This window comes from Gilbertella persicaria (genome assembly GCF_025201335.1).
Source record: "Gilbertella persicaria strain CBS 190.32 chromosome Unknown B0P05scaffold_50, whole genome shotgun sequence".
NCBI classification, from domain to species: domain Eukaryota; kingdom Fungi; phylum Mucoromycota; class Mucoromycetes; order Mucorales; family Choanephoraceae; genus Gilbertella; species Gilbertella persicaria.
Window position 1 is genome coordinate 1 of NW_026252011.1, and position 21,331 is coordinate 21,331.

Sequence of the window (21,331 nt, forward strand, 5' to 3'; positions counted from 1 at the left end):
GACATGTTATTCTAATCTCAACAATGAGTCATTCAATAATCGATAAAGAGAGAAAGCAACAGACAAAGCGGCGTATATCTTTTCTTTTTGACATTTTAATTTTTTTGTACAAAAAAGTACTGATTCCGAGGTTTATTTTTATGTTAACTTTTGTGCTATGTTCACCGTGAGAAAAACCGTAAAGTTTGTTTCTTTAAATCAAGACGATATATAAAAAGCAGAAAAAAATTTTTTTTAAAGCACTAAACAGATTAAATCCCGCTTTCAATTCATCTCCATCTCTTTCTCTACTCTTCAATTAAAATGTCACCATTGAGTACTTGCTTAAATACCGAAAAGCCATTTGTTTATGACTTTACAAGCGATACAGCCACCATTCCAACAGATGAGATGTTTGATATCATGAAGGCTGCTTCCCGCGGTGATGATGTGTATCAAGTAAGTCTGAAAAGGATCTATCAATTCATTCATCATGATTAGACAGACGAAGATTGTAAAGCATTAGAGGACTATGTAGCTGAATTAATGGGACATGAAGCAGCCTTGTTCTGTGTCAGTGGTACACTCTCAAATCAACTCGGTCTTCGTTGTCTCTTGTTCCAACCTCCTCATTCTGTCCTCTGTGATTCTCGTTCTCATGTATTTAATTATGAATGCGGTGGTATTTCATACCATTCTCAAGCCAATGTAGTCCCTGTTGTTGCTAGAGGAACTTATATGACGGCTCAGGAAGTTGAAAGCCGTATCAACAAGGATTATCTCTGCGGTGCACCTACCAAAGGTAAAACGAAGATGCAATCTCATACATGTTTTCTAAAGGATAATGATAGTGATCTCTTTGGAAAACACATTAAGTGGTACCATCATGCCAATTGAAGAAATCCGTAAAATTCATGATGTTGCCCGCGCAAATAATGTTTTTATGCATATGGATGGTGCTCGTCTCTGGAATGCTTCTCAAGAAACTAAAACTCCTTTAATTGAATACGGAAAATACTTTGATACTATCTCCATCTGCTTATCCAAGGGTGCTGGTGCACCTATTGGTTCTATCTTGACTGGTACAAAAGAACTCATTACTCGTGCTCGTCACATTCGTAAAATGATGGGTGCAGGATGGAGGCAAGTATATTTATTTCGTTTTTTTTTTTGTCCCTTATATTTTTTTTTTTTTGCAGCGCTATAGATAATAATAATAATAAAAAAGAAATCAATTGTATTTATTACATAGTAGGACTTGTTGTTGTATTAGGCGTAGTTGTATTAGGTGACTGTATAGAATTGGATTGATTAGCAGCTGCTAATCTTTTACCTTTAAGCATATTCTTTAACGCTCTTAATGCAAACACAGTTAAGCCAATACCAGCCCAATCTTCATCATGCAAGTCACGCAAATCCCCCACCGTCATGATATCTTGGTTCTGTAGTTTTCTTGCCCATTCATGTGCCTTATCTGCACCTCGATGAGATGCTTGTGCACAGTCTGCCACAAATACACTGATGTCTGTATCATCCGAGTATTCTATTCAGTGTTAATGTCTATCTATCTTGTCGATTCCCTCACCATCTAGAATATGATTCACTAATTTCTCTCGTTCTTTGTCATCAGGATGGCCGCCATTCAGTGTCATATTTGCCATTGTATCTGACATTTCAGTATTGGAAGCAGTCTTGAGTTCTTCCAGTTCTCTTAAACTACGCAATGCATTTTTATACCTTGATTCAGCTGCTTGTGCTCTTGATTCAAAGTCATTGCATTTCTGCTCTACTTCTAACACACGATCAGTGGCATGGCTTAACTCTTCCCTTGTTCGGTCCAGTTCATTTCGAATATCACTTTCCCTTCTCCAGACAGATCGACGCACTTGTTCTGCTTGTTCTGACTCTGAGGGTTTTTCAATATCACGTAAAATGCGGTTGATTTCTTTAGTGATATGGTGCTGGTATCGTTCAGGCAAAACTTGTTCTTCAATCATTTCACGTACTACTTCCTCAGCTGTGTCTGTCTCGACATTGAAATCAAACTTGACAGAGAGTTTATCCATGCCTTTAAAGACAACTTGCAATGTCAAGTGAATGTTGTCTGGATCAGCAGCCAACAAGACAACATCAGGTTCAACTGCTAGGAATGAATGCTCAAGAATGTCTTGTGCTGACATGCGTTCATGTTCATTTCCAAGGCAATTGTCAATCACACCAAGTACTTCTGGATTCTGTACTCGAGACAAGCAAGCAGGTTTAATGCCCTAATAGGATCAGTTCAAGTTCTAAGAAGACTCTACTTACAGAAGACACCTTTTTATAGATTTGCGCTGCATTTTTACATTCACCATAAGGATATTCACCTGTAGCCATTTCCAACAGACACATACCAAAAGCATAGATATCCACTTTTTCATTATACCCTTGCTCCTCATACATTTCTGGTGCCATGAATTCAGGTGTGCCAATCAATGTGTATTTCTTGCCCAACTTCATCTCTGCTGTACCCATATCACCAATCTTGACTTCTCCATGAGCACCATTAATAAATATGTTATCGCACTTGATATCTCGATGAATAATAGGTGGGTTATGACCATGTAAATAAGCAAGACCTTTCAGAATCTGTCGAGACCATCGCTTGATAATCTTGAGATTAGGCAAAGGAGCCAGTTTACGAATATATTCTCGAAGCGTACCCGACGTCATGAGTTCAGTAATAAACACGAATTCGTTATCACCGTACCAAGCATCATGAAATGCAATGATGTTCGGATGGCGTACTGACTTGAGAATCTGTATTTCGTGTTCTAGGTCCTTGTTATTGGGAGATTGCATAGCTTGCATCGTGTTCCAAGCTACCTCATAACCCTCTTCTCGATCAATCGCTTTATAGACCACTTTGTAAGCACCTTTACCCAGTAGTGTATTGAGACGAACATAACGTTCATTAGGTGCTACTTCAACTACTTTTTCAGAATCATGAGAGCGAGATTGATCGTTGATATCGTTGGTTGGTATGCCATAATCCAGGTTAGATGTGGTATTGACAGTCCGTTGAAAAGCAGTGTAATCTATTGACTGTGGAGGTGGTATGTCACTATTCGTGTTGTAGCTTTGTGAGAGAGGTGCGTAATAGTTGGAGTATTCATGTTCGTTGTCTGTATTGAAGCTTACACGCAGATTATTGGTTTCTTGTGGTATGGTATTATCAGAAGACATGATAGCGAAAGCAGTGTCTTCACAGAAATGGGCGATAAAATGCAAGAAGGGACTGTTCTTGAAAATGAGATCATTCCAATATAAAATCCGAAGTTAGCTTTCGAGCGTTAATAGAAAAGAAAATTGAATAGTCACAGTGAACAGTTCACTTAAAGTGTCTTTCCTGCAAAAGGATACAGCGAAAAGAGAAAAAAAAAAGAATCCTGTACAAAAAGAAGGTAGCAACTATTTATGCAATTGGTATTAAATGTGCTGTTTCTGGATAAGCCATAAAAAAGACCTATTTTTCTATCTATTTTGGTATGAATTCAAGGATAAAAGGTCATAAAGAACACAAAGGAAAGTGAAAGCAAAAGCTAGTCGAAAATACAAGTCTTGTGTGTATATGTCATGAATGAGCATAACAAATTACAACAAAACTGACAAAAATGCAAAAGCATTTTATTATTTTAAAAAACAATGCTGTTTGGTAACGCCTTCTCACACAAATTCAGTCAATTCTGTACTGAAGATGATTTGATTCTAAGGATGATGAAAACATAAACAACACTCTTGATTATTTTTTTGTTCTAACAGTATAAATGATCTACTTTTTCTTTTTGTCTCTTCTTCTATGTAAGTATATCATTTCAGTTTAGTAAAAATGTATCTTCACTTTGATTATACACACAAGACTTTAAAGTCAATGCTTTGTTGCTCTCTCAATCTAAATCACAAGGATTATCACTCTCACAAAAGACACAACTGCAAGAGCTCTTTGTATAGGACTGGCTTCAAGTTCCTGTCAAGGCTTATCTGTTCAAGTTGGTACAGTTCTCGGCATTGTTCGCTTGTCCTGACTTCTTTTATTGAATAAAAAGATGCCGAGAATAGATAAACTGTGATATTTGCCTAGAAGAAGTTTCTCCTTGATAACGTAGGCTAATATATCAGATTGCCCTGATGGACTATCACCCCATTAATAATAAGACACAAGCTTAGCTTTCAAAATATTCATATGTTTGCTTCTCTATTAATTATTGTTCAGGAATAGTTTCTTTGTAAAATCAATGGTCATAAGAATCTCTTTATAAAATCAAATAGCAAGAAAGGTCTTCTGAATGAATCGGCAGATGTAACTTGAATTTGTACTTGTCTAGCTTAAGTATGAAAAAAAACTAATTTATCAAGAATAAGCAGCATTTTTATCTGGCTTCCTGATTTCCCCCAAGCTATTAAGATGCGCTCCCTTTATGCCGGGGGGAAAAATGCACAACTGAAAGCATTTCTGTTTTTTTCATAAGAAGGAGCAAGTAGTCATAAACATTATAAATTTATTGAATAATACTTGTATGTCTGTCCTGAAATTCTACTCTTCTTTAAGCAATAATATACAAAATAGCTGTAGAAACTGTCTTGACTCAAGTGAAAGCTTTGTACCTGCATTTCTTAGTTACTCGAAACCCAAAAAGCAATCACACGTCATATTCAAAATCCGACAACCTTTTTTCAAATAAAAAAAAGAGTGCGACAATGGAGCTACCTATATGTCTGGTAGAAATCCTAAAGGAGCAGCTTTAAGTCAAAGCCATTATGAATCACCTGATGTCGTGGCATGCTTTGAAAAAATAGTCAGTCCTTTACTAGCAGAACTTCAGTCTTTGCAAGGCGATGTCGCTTTTACAGCACGCGAATTATCTTTGTTGACGGGTCAATTGCAGCAATTTCAACAAGACTGTCTGGGTGCTTTTAATCGACCTACCAACGCACCCATCCGTATTCCAGCCAAACTACTTAAAGTCCAAAATAAACAAGTGATCACGCCTGATTCAGCTATCTACACTGTGTTGTTGGGTGCTTATTCGTTCCGATTAAGACAAGGCTGGAAACGATGGGAATTTACCAATCCCTCTAAAAAACAAAAGAATGCTGATCTTATTCAGTCCATTCGTAACTTGCTGATCAAAAGAAGATTTATCCATGTGCCCAAGATTGCTATGGTTGAATCTGTAGATGATAACTGTAAAAAAGCCGTTTTGTCCATGGTGAAAAAGATTGGAGGCAAGTTCATATACCAATGACAGGGTAATTGACGTATCTTCTTAGCTACTTTTGTCCAAGATAAGAATGAAGCAACGCATATCTTACATGGGAAACTGCATGAATACAACAAGGACGGTATTGAAGAAGATTGGTTTAGAACGTTAGAAAAGGATGGCAATATGGTGCTTGTACACTGGTGGTATTACCCTGATTCGTTTGACAGCTGGCTTCCTCAGACACAACAGTTTGCAGATCCTGAAGAACCTCCTGAGCATACTGGACCATGGCGTATCAATGTGAGATGGTTGCAAGACACTGTTCGTTTCAATGAATTCATGAATGAAGAAGATTATGAAGATTTAGAAGAGGAGGAAGAGGAAGACGAAGAAGAGGACGATGAAGAAGAGGAACAAGAGATCACTCATAAGCGAAAACGTTCAATGGATTCAGTCAACCAAATCTCTTTTAAAGAACCTTTATTGGCAACCTCCATGCAGCAACAACAGCAGCAACAAGAACAACAGCAGCAGCAAGAACAAGCTATTTTGCCTCCTTTACACAACCCAGGCCATCAACCTGTTGTTCGTCAGCGCAATATTGAATTAGAAAGACCTCAAGTAGGCAGTCGACAGAGAAAGAACGAATTTGAACCCTATTTAAATGGGGATATGACCAACATCTCACAATACACAGCAGAACATGTAGAATACCCAAAGAGACGGAAGATACAAAAGACAGAAGAGAGTGGACCCATAAATATTATGTCTCTTGTCACTGCTATGCCTTATGGGGATGAATTGAGCTGCCCAGCATGGTTTAGTATGGACAGTATTCATGCTATGGAGAAATTAGCTTTACCCGAATATTTCACAAATCAAGCCGGATTGACCCCAGAAGAGTATAAAGAGTGTAGAGATTATATGATTACTATCTACAGATCCAATCCAGACTATTATTTGACTGTATCAGCTTGTAAATCCAAGCTAGACAAAGACCTTGTTCAACTTGTTCGAATCCATTCTTTCCTTGAATTGAACCAATTGATTAATTCACAGTGCGACCCAAGAAGAAGAATATTTGATCCTTATATCGACAGTAACCCTAAAGCACAAGTACAGCCAAAATCACAACGCGACTTTAAAGACGCTGGTGATGCCAACATTGAATATCTACGTGATTTGATCTATAATGAATCCAGTGTGTCTAAACAAACCTCTTGGGATTTGGATATTCAAGACCCACTTAACCCAGATGGTCGCAAAACATTCCATTGTTCAAACTGTCAAGTCGATTGTAGTGAAGTCCGTTATCAGTCGCTAAAGACAAAGAATTTTCAGGTCTGCATTGATTGCTTTTTAGAAGGCCGTTTCCCTGCAGCATTCTCAAGCAGTGATTTTTTACGCGTAGAAGGTCTTTCTGACATCAATATGGACGAAGAATGGTCAGATCAAGAAACACTGCGGTTATTAGAAGGCGTTGATAAGTTTGATGATGATTGGCTTATGATTTCTGAGCATGTTGGTAGTCGATCTAAAGAACAATGCATTACTCAGTTTTTGCAATTGCCTATCAATGATGCCTTCTTGACTGCCAAACTATCTCAAAAAGAGGCTCAAGAATTACCTTTTAGTCAACAACCTAATCCAGTCATGACTACAGTGGCATTTTTATCAGGTCATGTCAATCCCGGTGTAGGTGCCGCTGCTGCCAAGACGGCCCTGAAAGAATTGATTCAGTCTGGGCAAGACCAGTTTTCGGAACAAGTAATGCAAAAGGCTCAAGTGTCTGCTCTTAAGAGTGCAGTGGAAAATGCACATAAATTAGCTAGTTATGAAGACCAAGAAATACAACATTGGACTCGATTGGCAGTCAAGACCATGGTTGATAAATTAGCATTTAAAATACAACAATACGATGAATTAGAGACATCCCTTGTTAGTGAATTACAAGAACTAGAGAAGCAACAAGGTACATTGGCCACTTCTATTGAAACACTTACTTCACAGCGTGCGAGTACATCCAATACTGTCACAACCATTTTAAATGGTAATTTAAACAGTTAAAAAAAATATTTTATTGCATCATGTATATTGTCTTTTCTTAAATAAACAAAAAAAGAACCTTGGTTTATAATGTATAAAGGAGAACTTTGTGGTTGTTTGGAATAAGGTTAGCATCCTAAACTATGGAGTATGATCACTATGATAACAAAACTTGTATAAATAGAACAAACTGTCTTTTTATTTTCATTCTTTAATCATGGCATCATTAAAAGTGATTTATGCAGGATTTGGTAGAACTGGCACTTCTAATCTAAGAGGAGCACTTCATATGCTGAAGAAATATAATATCCCATAAACCACAATTATGATACGCACCACATGAAATATATTCTATATGACACTACATTGAAAATTAGCCATGACTTTTATGCAGCTTATCAAGACAGATCACAAACAAGTCAAATAAACAGTACCTGCCCATCAATTGTATGTTATGGAATTGAATGAGGAATAGCAAGGTACATGTGAATTCTTAGACAAACCCGTCCCAGCTGTATTTTATCCCAACCTGAATTCGACAAAGGTATTCAATTACAAGTTTAATATCAAATAACACAAAAAAACATCTATTTTTCTTTTTAATAATAAATAATTACAAATTATAAAAATTATTGAGATTCGTTCTTGAAGCTGAAAGAAGGAGCACCAGGAACAGAGCTTTCAGCAGCCTTCAAGTCTTCTTCAGTCCATTCTTCATGGCCGAGGATAGTGATAGTGTGGAAACCAAGGGCACGCTTGAGTTCATCAGTGGCCTTGTGAAGTATTTCAACTTCGTTAAAGTTCAAGGCACGGTTAAAGGCAGAGGGGCCTTCCTTGAGGATCAATTTCTTTTGTTCTTGAACAAAAGGCATGGCTTTCTTGTTCTTGAGAATACCTTGAGCACCTAACTCTTGACGAATGGTGTTGTCATCAAATTGACCATCCTTGTAGTTATTCTTCATGGTAACCAAACAAGTTTCTTGCCATTCAGGGAACTTGGTAGCAGCATAGATCTTGAGGGACTTGGGTTCGTTGGCCTTGTATTCGTTTTCGGCAGCCTTTCCCTTCTTCTTTTTCTTGCCTAAAGCAATTTCAGCATCACGGACAGACTTGATGGTCTTTCTAATATAGCGAGTAGCAGCATCAAGTGATTCATCAACAGGAGCAGAGACCTTGGGGAAACGAGCATCAACAATCAACCCTTGTTTCTTGAGCAAAGTACCCCAGATATGTTCAGACCAGTGAGGTGTGATGGGAGACACAAGCAAGGCTTGGAGTTCAATGTAACGCATCACAAGGTCCTTGTGCATGCCACATTCAATACTGGCTTGTTGATAAGCATCCTTGGCAGCTTGGAATTCAAACAAACCGTACTTCAAGACTTCACGGTAATAAGTGGCTTCATAAGCAGCTTCGGTTTCAAGAATCAACTTGTTCATCTCATTCTCAAAGATCTTGTCAAAGAAGTTCAATTCACCTTCACGAAGACTGTCTTGCTTGGCAAGTTGATCTTCGGCCCATTCCAAAAGGGTGTGGAGACGCAAGATGGCAGCATTAGCAGTAGAATCTTCAAAATTGGCATCTTCCACAGAGTCACCGGCATCAGCAAGAGCAAAACGAGTAGCATCAGCACCGTACTTGAGGACAGCGTCGTTCATGGTCATAAAGTTACCTGTGGACTTACTCATCTTTTTAGAATCAAGCATCAAGTGACCGTTGGAACGAATACCGCGAGGCCACATGCTTTCAGGGAAGATGGCAGTGTGATTATAGATGAAGAAGGTCAAATGGTTAGGAATCAAGTCTTTACCAGAAACACGGATATCAAGAGGGTAAAAGTATTCATATTCACGCTTCAAGCGATCCAAAGTAGCTTGAGGAATACCACAATCAGCAGGGTACTCAGTGAGTTTAAAGACATAGTCCCAAACAGCATCGGTCATTTGTTCAGGCTTGATACCAGCAGAACCCACAACTCTGCCGTTAATGGAGCCACCGTGCAAGAGGTTAGCAACAGTGTAATAAGCCATGTAAATAGTAGAATCAGAGAGAGATTCAACCAAAAATTGTTCGTCCCAAGGCAACTTGGTACCTAAACCAAAGCTACGAGCACAAGCCCACTTATTCAACCAGTCCAAGACAGATTCAAATTGGTTTCTGGTCTCAGTCGTGTAAGTGTTCATTTGAGACAAACACTTCTTGGTTTTGGCTAACCATTCTTCTTCTCCGTAATCAATGTACCATTGATCCAAAAGAGCAACAACACACTCATCACCAGAACGAGAGATGATCAAACTTTCAGGTTCACTGTAAGCAAAAGCTTCACCAGCCTTGATCATGGCTTCTCTGACCTTGGGTTTGGCATCTTGGACCTTTTCACCCTTGAATTCACCAATACACATAGTACCTTGGTAAAAACCTTCTTTGTAAGCAATTTCCTTGGCTTCAGCAAGTTGAAGACGGTCCTTTTGAGAGTTGATCTTTTTGATTTCACAGAGCTTAGGAGCAATCAAGTTACCATAGTTGGGTGTATCGATCAAAGGAACAGGCTCAAAACCTTGCACCCAAGAGGGATCAATCTTGTAATACTCGGGTTTCTTCTTGAGATCAGACAAAGTGGCAAAATCGTCAGGAGAGTCAGAAGGCACAGAGGTAACAACACCAGTACCCTTGGTAGCCAAGACAGTTTCCATAGGAAGCACATAGACAGAAGGATAAATACTCAGAGGAGCATGAATCTTGGTACCAACAACAGCAGCACCCTTAATGTCAGCCAACTTTTCAATGGTCGTACGACCATCAGCAAAGATCTTTTGTTGAGACATGTTACGAGCAGCACGTTCAGTACAGAGGTAGGCGTCGGTACCGTTGATGTTGTAAATACCATAGTCAAGGTCAGGGCCTACAAAACAGTTGGTTTGACCGTACATGGTTTCAGGTCTGAGGGTAGCAGCGACCAAATACACATTCTTGCCCTTGAGTACATCAGCGTAAGAAGCAAGGGCTTCTTGAGCGGGACCAGACCATTCAAGCACCTTCATCTTAATACCTGTGTATTCTTGAGGACCTACAGCTTCACCAGAAGCACGATCGTGATCCATACAAGGTTGGTTATCCAAAATAGAGTAAATCGTATAACGTTCACCAAACTTGATTTTTTGCATTGCCTTCAATTTTCTCATTTGCCAACGAACAAAGGAATCATAGTAAGGATTAGCATCTGTGGTGATAAAAGAACGTCTCCAATCAACCTTGGCACCAAAAGCATTTAAATCAGCAATTGTTTGAGGAGGGAAGAATTCAGTCCAGTAATAAGGATCAGCAAATTTGTGAATTTCTTCCTTGGGAATACCGAGTGACAACATGATTTGGAATTGGTAAGTGACATTACCTGTCTTGGCAGCCACTTTACTCTTGACGTTCTTGACTTCAGCTTTCTTTTCAAGGTCATTGGCTAAAGCAACTTCCTCATACTTTTCGAAATATTTACCAAACATTTCCATTTCACGCACAATTTTATCTGCACTGGCCTGACGTGACGCGTTAGTAGATGATTCACTCACTCATGTATCATTTTTTTTTACCTTGATGGGCATACCGGTACAATGGAAACCTTGAGGCAAAAGAGCTCGCTTACCCTTCATACGTTCATAACCAGTACCGAATTCAATCTTTGAGAAAGTAAAGGCGTGACCTAAATGAAGACGACCATTCATGTAAGGATAAGGCATGGTAGACATGTACTTGGGATAAACTTGGTGAAGGTCCTCTGAGTTGGGGTGTTCTTCAATAGTAGGGGCGTTGATTTCAAAAGCCTTTTCGTTATCCCAAAGGCTACGTGCCTTGTCTTCAAGTGCACGAAGGGCATCACGTTTGGCGGTCTATAGGCGAATAAGTCTTTATGTTTCTTTTGGCTGAATTGTGTATACCTTTGGTGCTTCAGCAGCCATGATTTCTAAAAAAAAAAAAAAAAAGAAAAGAAAAAAAAAATATTGAAATGGGGGTTAAATGGCGGTGTTTAGAAACTGTCAAAACTTACTGTACCTGTGGTGGCTTATCATGACATATGTTTTGATTGGACAGACTCTTGAGTCATAAACCTGTAGGTGGGTGTGTACTTAGTCATGCACGATTTATGCCGACATTGTGTACGGCTTTTCTAAGAGTACAAAACGGCTTTTAATTGTACCTTTTTTTTATTTTATTTTTTTCATGTTGAGTATCAATTCATTAAAGAAATCATCAGCACTGTAAAGCAGAGAAAGATGGTTCCAAGAAAAAGTAAAAAAAAGAAAAAGAGGGCTCAGCTCTTTGTTTATTTGTAACAAAAGAAGCAATGACAAGTTACATGCAAGCCAAAAACTCGTAAATACCAAAACTCCTGTCTTTTTTTTTATTCTTCCCCTTTCATCCTCTTGAATACTTTCTTTCTTCTTTCTTTTATTATTGTTATTATTGTCTTTCTTTAAATATGCATCATTTTATGTTTACCTTGTTTTTATCTTTGTTGATAGTAGAAGCCATTGAACCAGGTTTAGTTCCAATTCCCGGCAAACCTGTTTATATTAAAAAGTCAAGTTCTTTGTGGGTCTTTTCATTTTCAAAAAACACACAGGCAGGAAATAAGCTTTCTTATATCGATTTAAATCAAAGTTTTAATACATTAAATCCTCCAGTGTAAGCCTCCATGTATGTCTCTTTGGAACTTTTCCTAAAATTTGATAGCATTGACAAATCGTCACTAATCACAAGTAGCCAATGTCCTGTCATGCATTTTGCTCAAGCCTTGCCTAGTGCAGATGGCGTCAGTGTGGATCTGTTTGGTGCAGGCAGTGATGTGAATGGTTCTTATGAATCTTCCATGACCCTATGTCAATACAATACAGAAACAAATACTTGGAAGCGAATCTTGAACTCTGGGAATGTACCTCCTGCTAGACGTAATGCAGCCTTTGAGTTCACGAGTTCTAATCTTACTTTTGTCTTTGGTATTTTCATCATCTGTCGTGATAGTTTATTGATGACATCTATAGGAGGAAGCTCAGAGCCAATGACTGGATTGACAGCAAGTTCAGCTTATTATCCAAATTTCTGGCATCAAGATACGTTCATGTACAATAGTGCAACTGGTGTATGGATCAATGGACCTACTTACAATGGTCCACCTAGAGCAAATGCTACTATCACTCAAATCAGGTGTGTAGCTTATCCAATGAAAGAGAGTTTGACTTAGTGCTTTGATAGTGATACCAATGGTCAACTGGTGATTGTGGGTGGAGCCTTGATTGACAATACTTCTGCTGTAGATATGGTAACAAACTATCCATTGGCCAATATGTCCGATATTATTGTACTAGACCCTAGAACGTGTAGGTATTCTTATTTGCTTAAGTTTACATCAGCAAAAACTAATACATTTACCTAAATAAGCCATTTGGACCAACATAAAAACCAATGGAAGCGATATACCAATTGCCAGAAAACACCATACAACCACTTTACACCCTGATGGACATACACTGGTTGTCATTGGTGGCGAATACTTTAATGATGCTGGCGCCTATCTTTTAAACGATGTCTGGACACTCGATACTCGAAATATGAATAATTTCACTTGGACTAAACCAACTGTGCAAGGCCAAGGCCTCTATCGTTCAAACCATACTTCACTTCTGATTGGAGATCAAATCTGGGTGATTGCAGGTACCAATGCGAGCTCAAAAGCAGTGGATATCCAACTCCTCAATGTAACAGACTGGACATGGTCTTATTCAGCTGTGTCGAGATATGTCCCCCCTGAGCCTTTTGCTAGTGTCGGTAGTGTTAAGGGACTGATAGGTATTGTGATAGGTTCTTTTGTAGGTGCTTGCTTACTTGTGGCTGGTCTTACGTTTTGGTGGTGTCGTCGACATCGAATTAAGCCATGCTCAAAAAAGAATGCACCACCCAAGATACCCAATCACTATGAATCCACATCTCAGGATATCATGACCACTGGAAATTCCAAGGCGTATTTACCCCGTACTTCCCTCTCTACCACTGTCTCCAATGCAGAATGGAACGCTCATTCAACAATGCAACAGGCAAAGGGTCACTATATGCCTCAATTCAATACGGCTGCTGTACCTATCGGTTCTTCCACTTTACCTGCTACAGAGGGATATCAAAACGAAAACTACTATAGTCTGTACAACAGTAATCCAGGTATCGATCATTCTGATATCGAGCATCATCCTCGACAATCGATGGGCTATTGGGAATCATCTCCACCCTTTTTATCTCATCAACAAACGCATTTAATGTAAACTACATAGTTCATTCTATTTATAAGCTCACACTTTATAGGGAGTCACCTCATAGTAACTATTTTCTGATGCCTTTAGGGGCTGAAAAGACACCATTGAAGCCTATGTTTGGCCCACAACGTCTTCAAAAACCTAACGAATTGGATCAATTGATTGATGAGACTGTCTGTTCGTCATCCACATTGGATGAAGATCCTTCTCATGCTGTCAAATCGACTGATTCTGTAGTTGCTAACGAGGAAAAGAACAAATAAACATTGTATATTGACCTAATAAATACTTTCAAAACTGTGTTACTTGACCCAAAGATTCCAGCCAAGAAATACAATGCAAAATCTAGCCAAGATTGTTGCCTTACCTTTTTTTTTTCTTTTCTTGTTTTGAATCAAAGTTATGGCTCGAAAAAAACCTTGTCAATGTAAGTAAAGGACAAAGTCAAGACAGTCATACTGAACGGAATGAATCTATTGAAGACTGTAAAAGGAGAAGGAGAAGATGTGTTCAGATCAATGAAGACGATCCCTGTAAACTTTGCAATCAAATGAAGCAAGTATGCCTTCCTTGCGATGCTTCTTTTAGAGATTATAGTTCAGACGAATCTTATGTTGAGAGAAAAGAAGCATTTGATATGGAATCAGTTATTCAAGAAATAGAAATACTCGAAAGTCAACTAGAGCAGTTGGAAGACAGTGTAAATAACCATAAGAAGCTTGTGCGACATGAACCCGTATGGCAAATTGAGCTGAAAGATGGCCAGCTTCGACTTCAGTCAGAAATTAAGACACTCGAAGAACTGTTTCTGTTTGGAAAGGCAGCAATTCGATATCTTTCACCTTTTGGACATGCATTCCAGACTTGTTTTATATCTAAAGACAGTATTCCGAGTTATACAAGAAAAGCAATCGAGACCATTGCAAGAGCACAATTGGATCGTCATTTAATAGCAGCAAGTCCTCAGCATGATCAATGTTGGAACCCATCTAAGAGTCTCATTCAACCCATACAAACAAGAACAATGGTGGCTCAACTGGTCGACAAATACTTTGCTTGTTTAAATGTAATGATACCCATCTTACATGAGCCTTCTTTTCGAGAACACTACAACAGCCTTCAAGATCCACTTGAGGATATCATTACGTTGGCTATCTGCACTGCTTCTTCTATATCGACTTGTCGACACTCTTTTCTCAACACACATGAAAGACGATATATGGGCGAATATTTCTATCATCTCAGTATTGAAAAACTGGTCGAGATATTTGATGAGCCAGATCGACGGTTAGAGACATTAATTACCATCAATCTGCTACAGGAGTTTATGATAATAACATTAAGAGTAAAAGAACTACAGAAATGGAATGCTATTGGCCTTTTGATTGTCCAGGGTTACTATCAAGAACAAGAGTGTTTTCGTCCCAAGACAACCATCCATCTTGATAGAGCTAAAAGGATTAAAAGCGCTACAATGGATCGAAACATTTTTGTTATTAATGCTGCTAATTTTAATCTCAAGTTCTTTTTGGGATTTGAACAAATAGCCATACCGCCATTTGATATTAGTTTTGATGTCTTGCCTGATGAACCAAAGAAGACTCAAATGTTGTTTGATATTGCTAACCGAATCATGAAACTGGTATCATATAAGCCAGTAGTTCATGTCATCACGCAAACTCAATGGATGGCTGCAGGACATAAAGGAGAACTTAATTTTGAAGACATTTTACAGTACGAACAAATATTCAAGACATGGTGGTGTGATTTGCCAGACCATCTTAAACTATGCAATGACATGTATGCGATAACAGACGACCTCGTCCAAAGTACAACAGAGACTCCCAAACTGCTTATTGCTCTACTCATAACTACCCAAGTACTAAGCATCAACAGCTATGTGATACAACTGGTGTCTACAAAAAGAGATCAAGAAATCTACCGTTTGATAAAAGAAAAAACAATTTGTACGGTCATGTATCTTTCAGACACCTTTCTTTCATTGCACAGACAAGTCAATCAATTAGAATGCTATTGCTATTGTAAGTGATAAGTGCATTATTGTCTTTATCTCAACTTGTTTCTCTCTCCTTTTTTTTTGTAGCATCAAATAGTCTTCTTTTACGTACTATTGACTCACTTGTTACTTTGTCTCAAGTCAAAGAACTCAATGAAAATACAGCGAATCAGATCAAAGCCAAGATACGTTTCTGTATGAAAGACTTAACAATGCATGTCTTGCCAGACCACCAAGTGACACCAACTAATTCTCCTTACTCCATTATTGCCATTGCCCCTTCTGACAAATTACCCTCTCCTACTGAATTGTACAAACATTACCCTTTACCTTTTGAAGCATTGTCCTTTGACATTGTTCAAGTAGCATCTTCTAAAGTAACATAAATGCTTTTATTGTTATTATTATCATTAAGGTCTTCCGATCATAAATCGTTTTGAGCCTCTACTATAAAAGAGTTAGTATTCTTCAAGACAAACAAGATCAACCTTTTCTTGACGCGTTCATTTGTATAGTCATATTCACCTGAGAATCCCTTTTGTTTCTTTATCATGGATTCATCCATTGTGTCCAATTTCTTTAGATTGGTATTGGCACGTACATCGCGTCTTAATTGTTCTACTCTGTTAAGATAGTCTTCTTGAGCTTGTTCATTTTCACGCACATTGTCTTGTAAGCTGGCAATTTTGGCATCCAAAGCACCCAAGATGCGACTTGTACTAACAGACCAAGCAGCAAGTGCATTTATGGTCTCTTTTAGCTGCTGTGGTCTCAAATCACGGCCCATACTATACATGACTTGTAATTGACCATGTCGTTGATCAAGCTTGCCTGTGAATATACCTTGATAGAAACCATCAATAATCAAATCTTCTAATTCTCTGACAGTGGGTATATTCAGATAAGTTTGTAATATATCATAAGGCAATGTCTAAAGAAGATAAGTGACATGCTGCTCTGTCTGTGATAGTTACTTGTTGTGACTCAGAAAGTGTGGCAATAGACAGTTGTTTTAGTTTTCTAGTTTGTGCTTCATTCAAAGCAGGTAGTTGTGTTTGGCTTTCTTTTATATACATGAGAAGACGTGTCATGAGCCAGATTCAGGTTTACCTTCATAATCTTTAAATGTACCATACATGAATATACTGAGTAAAGTATAATAAGGTGCCACTTCTGGTAAGTTTGAAGCCTAACACGATATAAATATCTTTAAAGAAGAACATAAAACTTGCTTTACCTCAACTACATTAGGTAATTCATACAGTTCGGTAAACACATAAACACCTGGAGCACTTAATGCATCCATAATCAGTTTGGTGTTGGCAACACCTCTAGCTGATTTCGATAGTAAGAGAAAGGGTTGCAGCTTTTGACTGGTTGATAAGCTTAGATTTGTTTCGTTCATTGGATCTATAGTGAGTGAGAAAGAAAAAAAAAGGCAACTTATAATGCAACTTAAAAGACACCAGGTGTGTGCATAGGAACTCATGCAGACTCATTTCAATGGTAAGCTCTATTTTTTTACGTTGATAGATGTTTAGCGTAGTTTTTGAATTGATACAACTGTGACAAGTAAATTCACACAGCTTTGTGTGGTTCTGATCACTGATTAAGGTAACTTTGTCGAGTTGCACCTTTAAAAGAGCTTGTTTGTGTCATAATTGGTAACTACCACTTTATAAGAAAGCTTTCAGATTATTTGATTGTAGAGATTTGTCAGTTTTAACTTTTGCTTTTATTTGTGTGTATAATTCTCTAATTGTGTACTAATAATTCTATTGAAGGGGTTGCAAAAGCAAGATCAAAAGTGAACAGCTGTTAAATCTTGGTTCTAGAATGACAGGCACTTGTAACAGATACTAAGCAATCTGGGTGGGGTTTTTTTTGTATGCATTAAATTCCCTCTCTATCTGAACCTTTTGTTTTCGTATAATTTGACTTTTTATTACATACCAGCCAAAGAAATAGTCCAAAAGAGTCATTGAAACACAAAGAAATCTTTTGGATTATGTACATAAATGTGCATTGTTTATTAGAGCCTTTCTCTAGAAAATAGGTCATTGACTTCATTAAATCATCCAAATGGCATTGTACTTTTTGAGTGGGATATATCTTTTACTATAAAAAAAGTGTGATTAAATAAGAGCTATGAATATAGGGTAGTTTATATCATGTTTAGTGTATGTTCTAAAGGCTATCTTTCATATATCATGCATCATCAGTTTAAAATGATTTTTCATTTATATGATTGAAAACGATTTATTATGTTTGTACTGAAAGGTGCTCAAATTACAACACTTATGCTTCTTCTTCTGCTTTTTGATCCTCCCTTTCCTTAGCTTCTTCTTCTGCTTTTTGACCCTCTTCTTCTTTAGTTTTTTCTTCTTCTGCTTTTTGACTCTCTTCTTTTTTAGCTTCTTCTTCTTCTGCTTTTTGACTCTCTTCTTTTTTAGCTTCTTCTTCTTCTGCTTTTTGACCCTGCTCTTTTTTAGCTTCTTCTTCTTCTGCTTTTTGACCCTGCTCTTTTTTAGCTTCTTCTTCTTCTGCTTTTTGACTCTCTTCTTTTTTAGCTTCTTCTTCTTCTGCTTTTTGACCCTGCTCTTTTTTAGCTTCTTCTTCTTCTGCTTTTTGACCCTGCTCTTTTTTAGCTTCTTCTTCTTCTGCTTTTTGACCCTGCTCTTTCTTAGCGTCTTTTTCTTCTACTTTTTGACCCTCTTCTTTCCTAGAGTCTTTTTCTTCTACTTCCTTATTTTCAGTATTTGTCAGTTTTTCTTCTCGTTTAGCTGCCTTTCTCTCCATAGCAATTGTAATTTTGGGCTTATTTCCACAACGATCTTTACCGTAACTGATCTTGATATCAGCATATTCAGGCTTCATTTTGATAGCAGCCAAAGCCGTCATGGCGTTATTAATGCTCATGAAATTCACAAAGCCTGTTTTCTTAGCTGCAATCAAATTTACTTGCTCCACTTCACCATAGTCAGAGAAATCAGTACGTAGCTTATCTACTGTATACACTTCGGGATCAATACCACCAATATATAAATTACGCGTAGCGCCATTCTTGATAGCAAAGGCAACGCGTGGTGAGATGGTAGAAGGTTTTCCCCATCCAATTCTGAGTTTTCTACCTCGTACAGTGATTTGGTACTTTTCAAGAAAATCCTTGACACGCTGAGCAGCATCTTCATCTACAAAGGACACAAATGCATTCTGCGTGTCTTTTTGATACTTGATTTGTAAGACATTGCCTCCCTTAAGCACATTACAGATATCTTCACAGGTTGCTTCTGGATGAATGTTACCAATATAAAGTGTACGCAACACACTACTTGTAGCGTCTGCATCAATATGAGTTTCGACTACAGGCTGGTTTTTGTTGTTGGGTCTCACAGGAGGAATACCCAACGAGAAGTTATACTGAGTAAACACATCTGTACAGTGGTCTCGACCATAACCCACAGTTTTTTCTTTCCAATCAGGATCCAAAGCTAAAGATGAATTGCATTTGACAGCAGACAAAATGGATAAGAAATGAACAAAGGCGGTATTGATATCACGAATGATACGGATGAATTCAATCATACCAAAAGTCTTGAGTCTTGCTCGCAATGTTTCTTCTGTATCTTTATCGGTTAAACGACCCAAATAAACTGTGCGTGTGGCACCTGCTTCGATCTGAAGTCGCAAGACAGGAGACAAGGCGCTGGGAGTACCCCATCCCACTTTAAGTTCTACGCCTTTGACAACAAATTTTTTGGTAGTATAGGTCTGAAAGAACATGGCTGCTGCTGAAGGATCAATGAATGTAAGGAAGGCACAAAGCCTTTCTTTAGTGATACGGAACGTCTCAATGGCACCTTGATGAACGCATTTTAGGATATCATGAGGGGTGAGGTCTGTATTGACATTGCCTAAATAGATGGTTCGATTGGAAGGTCCTGTTGGTACATTGGCTACAAGGGAAGCACCGTAAGGGGATATGGATGGTTGTACGAGTGGTTGAAGATTGTTGTTAGGGTAAAGAGGGCGAGAACCATTAGGAAAGCCAGGTGGGGGACCATGAGGGAATCCAGATGGAGGGCCATAGGGCATCAAAGGAGCTGGTATAGGAGAAAAGCCTTGTGGGCGAGGAAGGTAAGGCATACCTGCTGTCATTTGTGCTGAACCATATTGAGTCAATAAGCCAAATTGAGAAGCATCATCTCTGGATGGATCAAATTTAGAAAACGTGGCTTTTAAATTTATTTCTTACCTGGGATTATCCATATAGCGTGGTCTTTTGCTTATATCTTGAGTAGATTCTAATTCGCGTTTCATGGTTGCTGATTTGGTGAAGCACTAAAAAAGAAGTATTAGAAAAAAAGACACGTTTTTAAGTGGGTGCCGATCAATAGAACAATGAAAAGAAGCAAAAAAAAAAAAAGAGAAAGAGGGTATTTTATATCTACCATTACCTTTTTTCAAGTAATGGTTTTAGAAATAAAACGAGAAATTTACCAAGAACAAGTAAGATCAGGATCGCTTTTTTTTGTGGTTCGAAACCTGAGAAACAAGATAGATTGTTGTTGATCAACTTACTGTTTGAATCACAAAGCTAAAGAAGACAGGGAAAAAACTATGGAACAAAAATAAATAGTCTTTTTCTTTATTTACAGACCAATCAAAATAGCTTATTTTATTTTGCTACATGATCTTTGCGCTTCCCACCACTTGCCTAAAAGTAAACATAAGCCTCTTGATTTCACAAATATAAGCTTACCTGCACCATTTTCGACAGTAACTTATCAACCACACCTCTATCATTCTCTCGCCACTCTACTGACCATCTTTCTCCATCTACAAAATCTTCCATGTCCATCCAACTGCCAAAGACAGGACGATTGTCAAGAGGAATTTTTCTACCCGATGCAGTTGTAATTGAAACAATCTTTCGAGTTCGAAAAGTAGCAATGACATGAATTTTTTCTGCTAAAGAAAGACCTGTCTCTGAAGGCAGCACATCAATCCAGACACGATGTTCTGCATTAATGGACTGGACTGTAATTTGGCGTACTTTTTCTGTACCATGTCAATATCCAGAAAAAAAAAGCTTGTTATCAACTTACTTTCTGGTTTGTCTTTCTTTTTGATCTCTGTTGGTTTTGGTGGGTCTTTTTTATCCACTCGCGATGGATAATAATTCATAGGTGGTTCTTGTGTTTCCATATTTATCTGTGGTGGTGGATAGTAACTCATATGCGGCGCATACTCTACAGTATGGTTCATATGAGGTGGATGTTCAATCGTTTGATTCATAGGAGGAGTATAATCTAGCGCTGGATAGGTATCATAAGAATAATGAACAGGAGGATATTGTGAATGAACAGGCTTATTCAAATGAAAAGGAGCATATCCTTCTGTCTGTGGAGGTAATATGACATTAAAAGGCTCAATGGGTTCTTGCGGTAATGGCTTGCTTGGCCAAGGAGAATTATTCATCATGGTCGGAGTTGCAGACTGTCGTTTTGTTCTTGGATCCTCCATGGTGTGTAATTGAGCATGACGAGGTTTTGTAGACATTTTCCATGTTTCGAGGCTTTTATTACTGTTTAAACTTGAACTAGATGTCTTCCAACTATCATTTGAAGATGTCTTCCATTGTTCTGATAAAGGTCTAGGACGTGAAGTAGGAATATTATTGCTCATGTAAAAAATTAGGGAGCTAAAGAAGAAGAGAGAAAAAAAAACAAGTTGCCGAAAAAAGAACG

At 38.1% G+C, this 21,331-nt stretch overlaps 9 protein-coding genes across 9 annotated transcripts; 4 read left to right on the top strand and 5 right to left on the bottom strand.

The window, feature by feature from the left end:
• Positions 1 to 303: 303 nt before the first annotated feature.
• On the top strand, positions 304 to 1,190 carry B0P05DRAFT_590846 (pyridoxal phosphate-dependent transferase; the record flags this gene model as incomplete). Its single annotated transcript, XM_051582850.1, has 4 exons — positions 304 to 438; positions 481 to 781; positions 831 to 1,126; positions 1,179 to 1,190. The coding sequence occupies 4 exons, from the start codon at positions 304 to 306 to the stop codon at positions 1,188 to 1,190; spliced, it is 744 nt and encodes a 247-aa protein (XP_051430963.1).
• A 342-nt stretch (positions 1,191 to 1,532) lies between these two features.
• Positions 1,533 to 3,204, bottom strand: B0P05DRAFT_581378 (kinase-like domain-containing protein; the record flags this gene model as incomplete). The annotated part of the gene is made up of 2 exons (XM_051582096.1): positions 1,533 to 2,246; positions 2,287 to 3,204. 2 exons carry the CDS (start codon positions 3,202 to 3,204, stop codon positions 1,533 to 1,535), a joined length of 1,632 nt encoding a protein of 543 aa, XP_051430964.1.
• Positions 3,205 to 4,409: 1,205 nt separating this feature from the next.
• Positions 4,410 to 7,367, top strand: B0P05DRAFT_558103 (SWIRM domain-containing protein). The gene is made up of 2 exons (XM_051580091.1): positions 4,410 to 5,244; positions 5,290 to 7,367. Exons 1-2 carry the CDS (start codon positions 4,731 to 4,733, stop codon positions 7,287 to 7,289), a joined length of 2,514 nt encoding a protein of 837 aa, XP_051430965.1. The 5' UTR covers positions 4,410 to 4,730; the 3' UTR covers positions 7,290 to 7,367.
• Positions 7,368 to 7,854: 487 nt separating this feature from the next.
• Positions 7,855 to 11,478, bottom strand: B0P05DRAFT_558108 (leucyl-tRNA synthetase). The gene is made up of 5 exons (XM_051580092.1): positions 11,458 to 11,478; positions 11,308 to 11,368; positions 11,198 to 11,223; positions 10,853 to 11,149; positions 7,855 to 10,798 (listed from the first exon to the last, which is right to left on the bottom strand). The coding sequence occupies exons 2-5, from the start codon at positions 11,327 to 11,329 to the stop codon at positions 7,898 to 7,900; spliced, it is 3,246 nt and encodes a 1,081-aa protein (XP_051430966.1). The 5' UTR covers positions 11,330 to 11,368; positions 11,458 to 11,478; the 3' UTR covers positions 7,855 to 7,897.
• A 477-nt stretch (positions 11,479 to 11,955) lies between these two features.
• On the top strand, positions 11,956 to 13,827 carry B0P05DRAFT_574791 (uncharacterized protein; the record flags this gene model as incomplete). The annotated part of the gene is made up of 4 exons (XM_051581594.1): positions 11,956 to 12,464; positions 12,513 to 12,637; positions 12,699 to 13,569; positions 13,614 to 13,827. 4 exons carry the CDS (start codon positions 11,956 to 11,958, stop codon positions 13,825 to 13,827), a joined length of 1,719 nt encoding a protein of 572 aa, XP_051430967.1.
• On the top strand, positions 13,548 to 15,968 carry B0P05DRAFT_558116 (uncharacterized protein; the record flags this gene model as incomplete). Its single annotated transcript, XM_051580093.1, has 3 exons — positions 13,548 to 13,991; positions 14,047 to 15,606; positions 15,669 to 15,968. The coding sequence occupies exons 1-3, from the start codon at positions 13,967 to 13,969 to the stop codon at positions 15,965 to 15,967; spliced, it is 1,884 nt and encodes a 627-aa protein (XP_051430968.1). The 5' UTR covers positions 13,548 to 13,966.
• B0P05DRAFT_558118 (uncharacterized protein) lies at positions 15,969 to 17,011 on the bottom strand. Its single transcript, XM_051580094.1, has 5 exons — positions 16,819 to 17,011; positions 16,692 to 16,770; positions 16,556 to 16,644; positions 16,070 to 16,512; positions 15,969 to 16,028 (listed from the first exon to the last, which is right to left on the bottom strand). The coding sequence occupies exons 1-5, from the start codon at positions 16,984 to 16,986 to the stop codon at positions 15,992 to 15,994; spliced, it is 816 nt and encodes a 271-aa protein (XP_051430969.1). The 5' UTR covers positions 16,987 to 17,011; the 3' UTR covers positions 15,969 to 15,991.
• Positions 17,012 to 17,684: 673 nt separating this feature from the next.
• On the bottom strand, positions 17,685 to 19,807 carry B0P05DRAFT_268158 (uncharacterized protein). Its single transcript, XM_051573388.1, has 2 exons — positions 18,176 to 19,807; positions 17,685 to 18,098 (listed from the first exon to the last, which is right to left on the bottom strand). Exons 1-2 carry the CDS (start codon positions 19,737 to 19,739, stop codon positions 18,070 to 18,072), a joined length of 1,593 nt encoding a protein of 530 aa, XP_051430970.1. The 5' UTR covers positions 19,740 to 19,807; the 3' UTR covers positions 17,685 to 18,069.
• A 452-nt stretch (positions 19,808 to 20,259) lies between these two features.
• Positions 20,260 to 21,269, bottom strand: B0P05DRAFT_574795 (uncharacterized protein; the record flags this gene model as incomplete). The annotated part of the gene is made up of 3 exons (XM_051581595.1): positions 20,260 to 20,298; positions 20,344 to 20,642; positions 20,690 to 21,269. 3 exons carry the CDS (start codon positions 21,267 to 21,269, stop codon positions 20,260 to 20,262), a joined length of 918 nt encoding a protein of 305 aa, XP_051430971.1.
• Between the last annotated feature and the right edge of the window lie 62 nt (positions 21,270 to 21,331).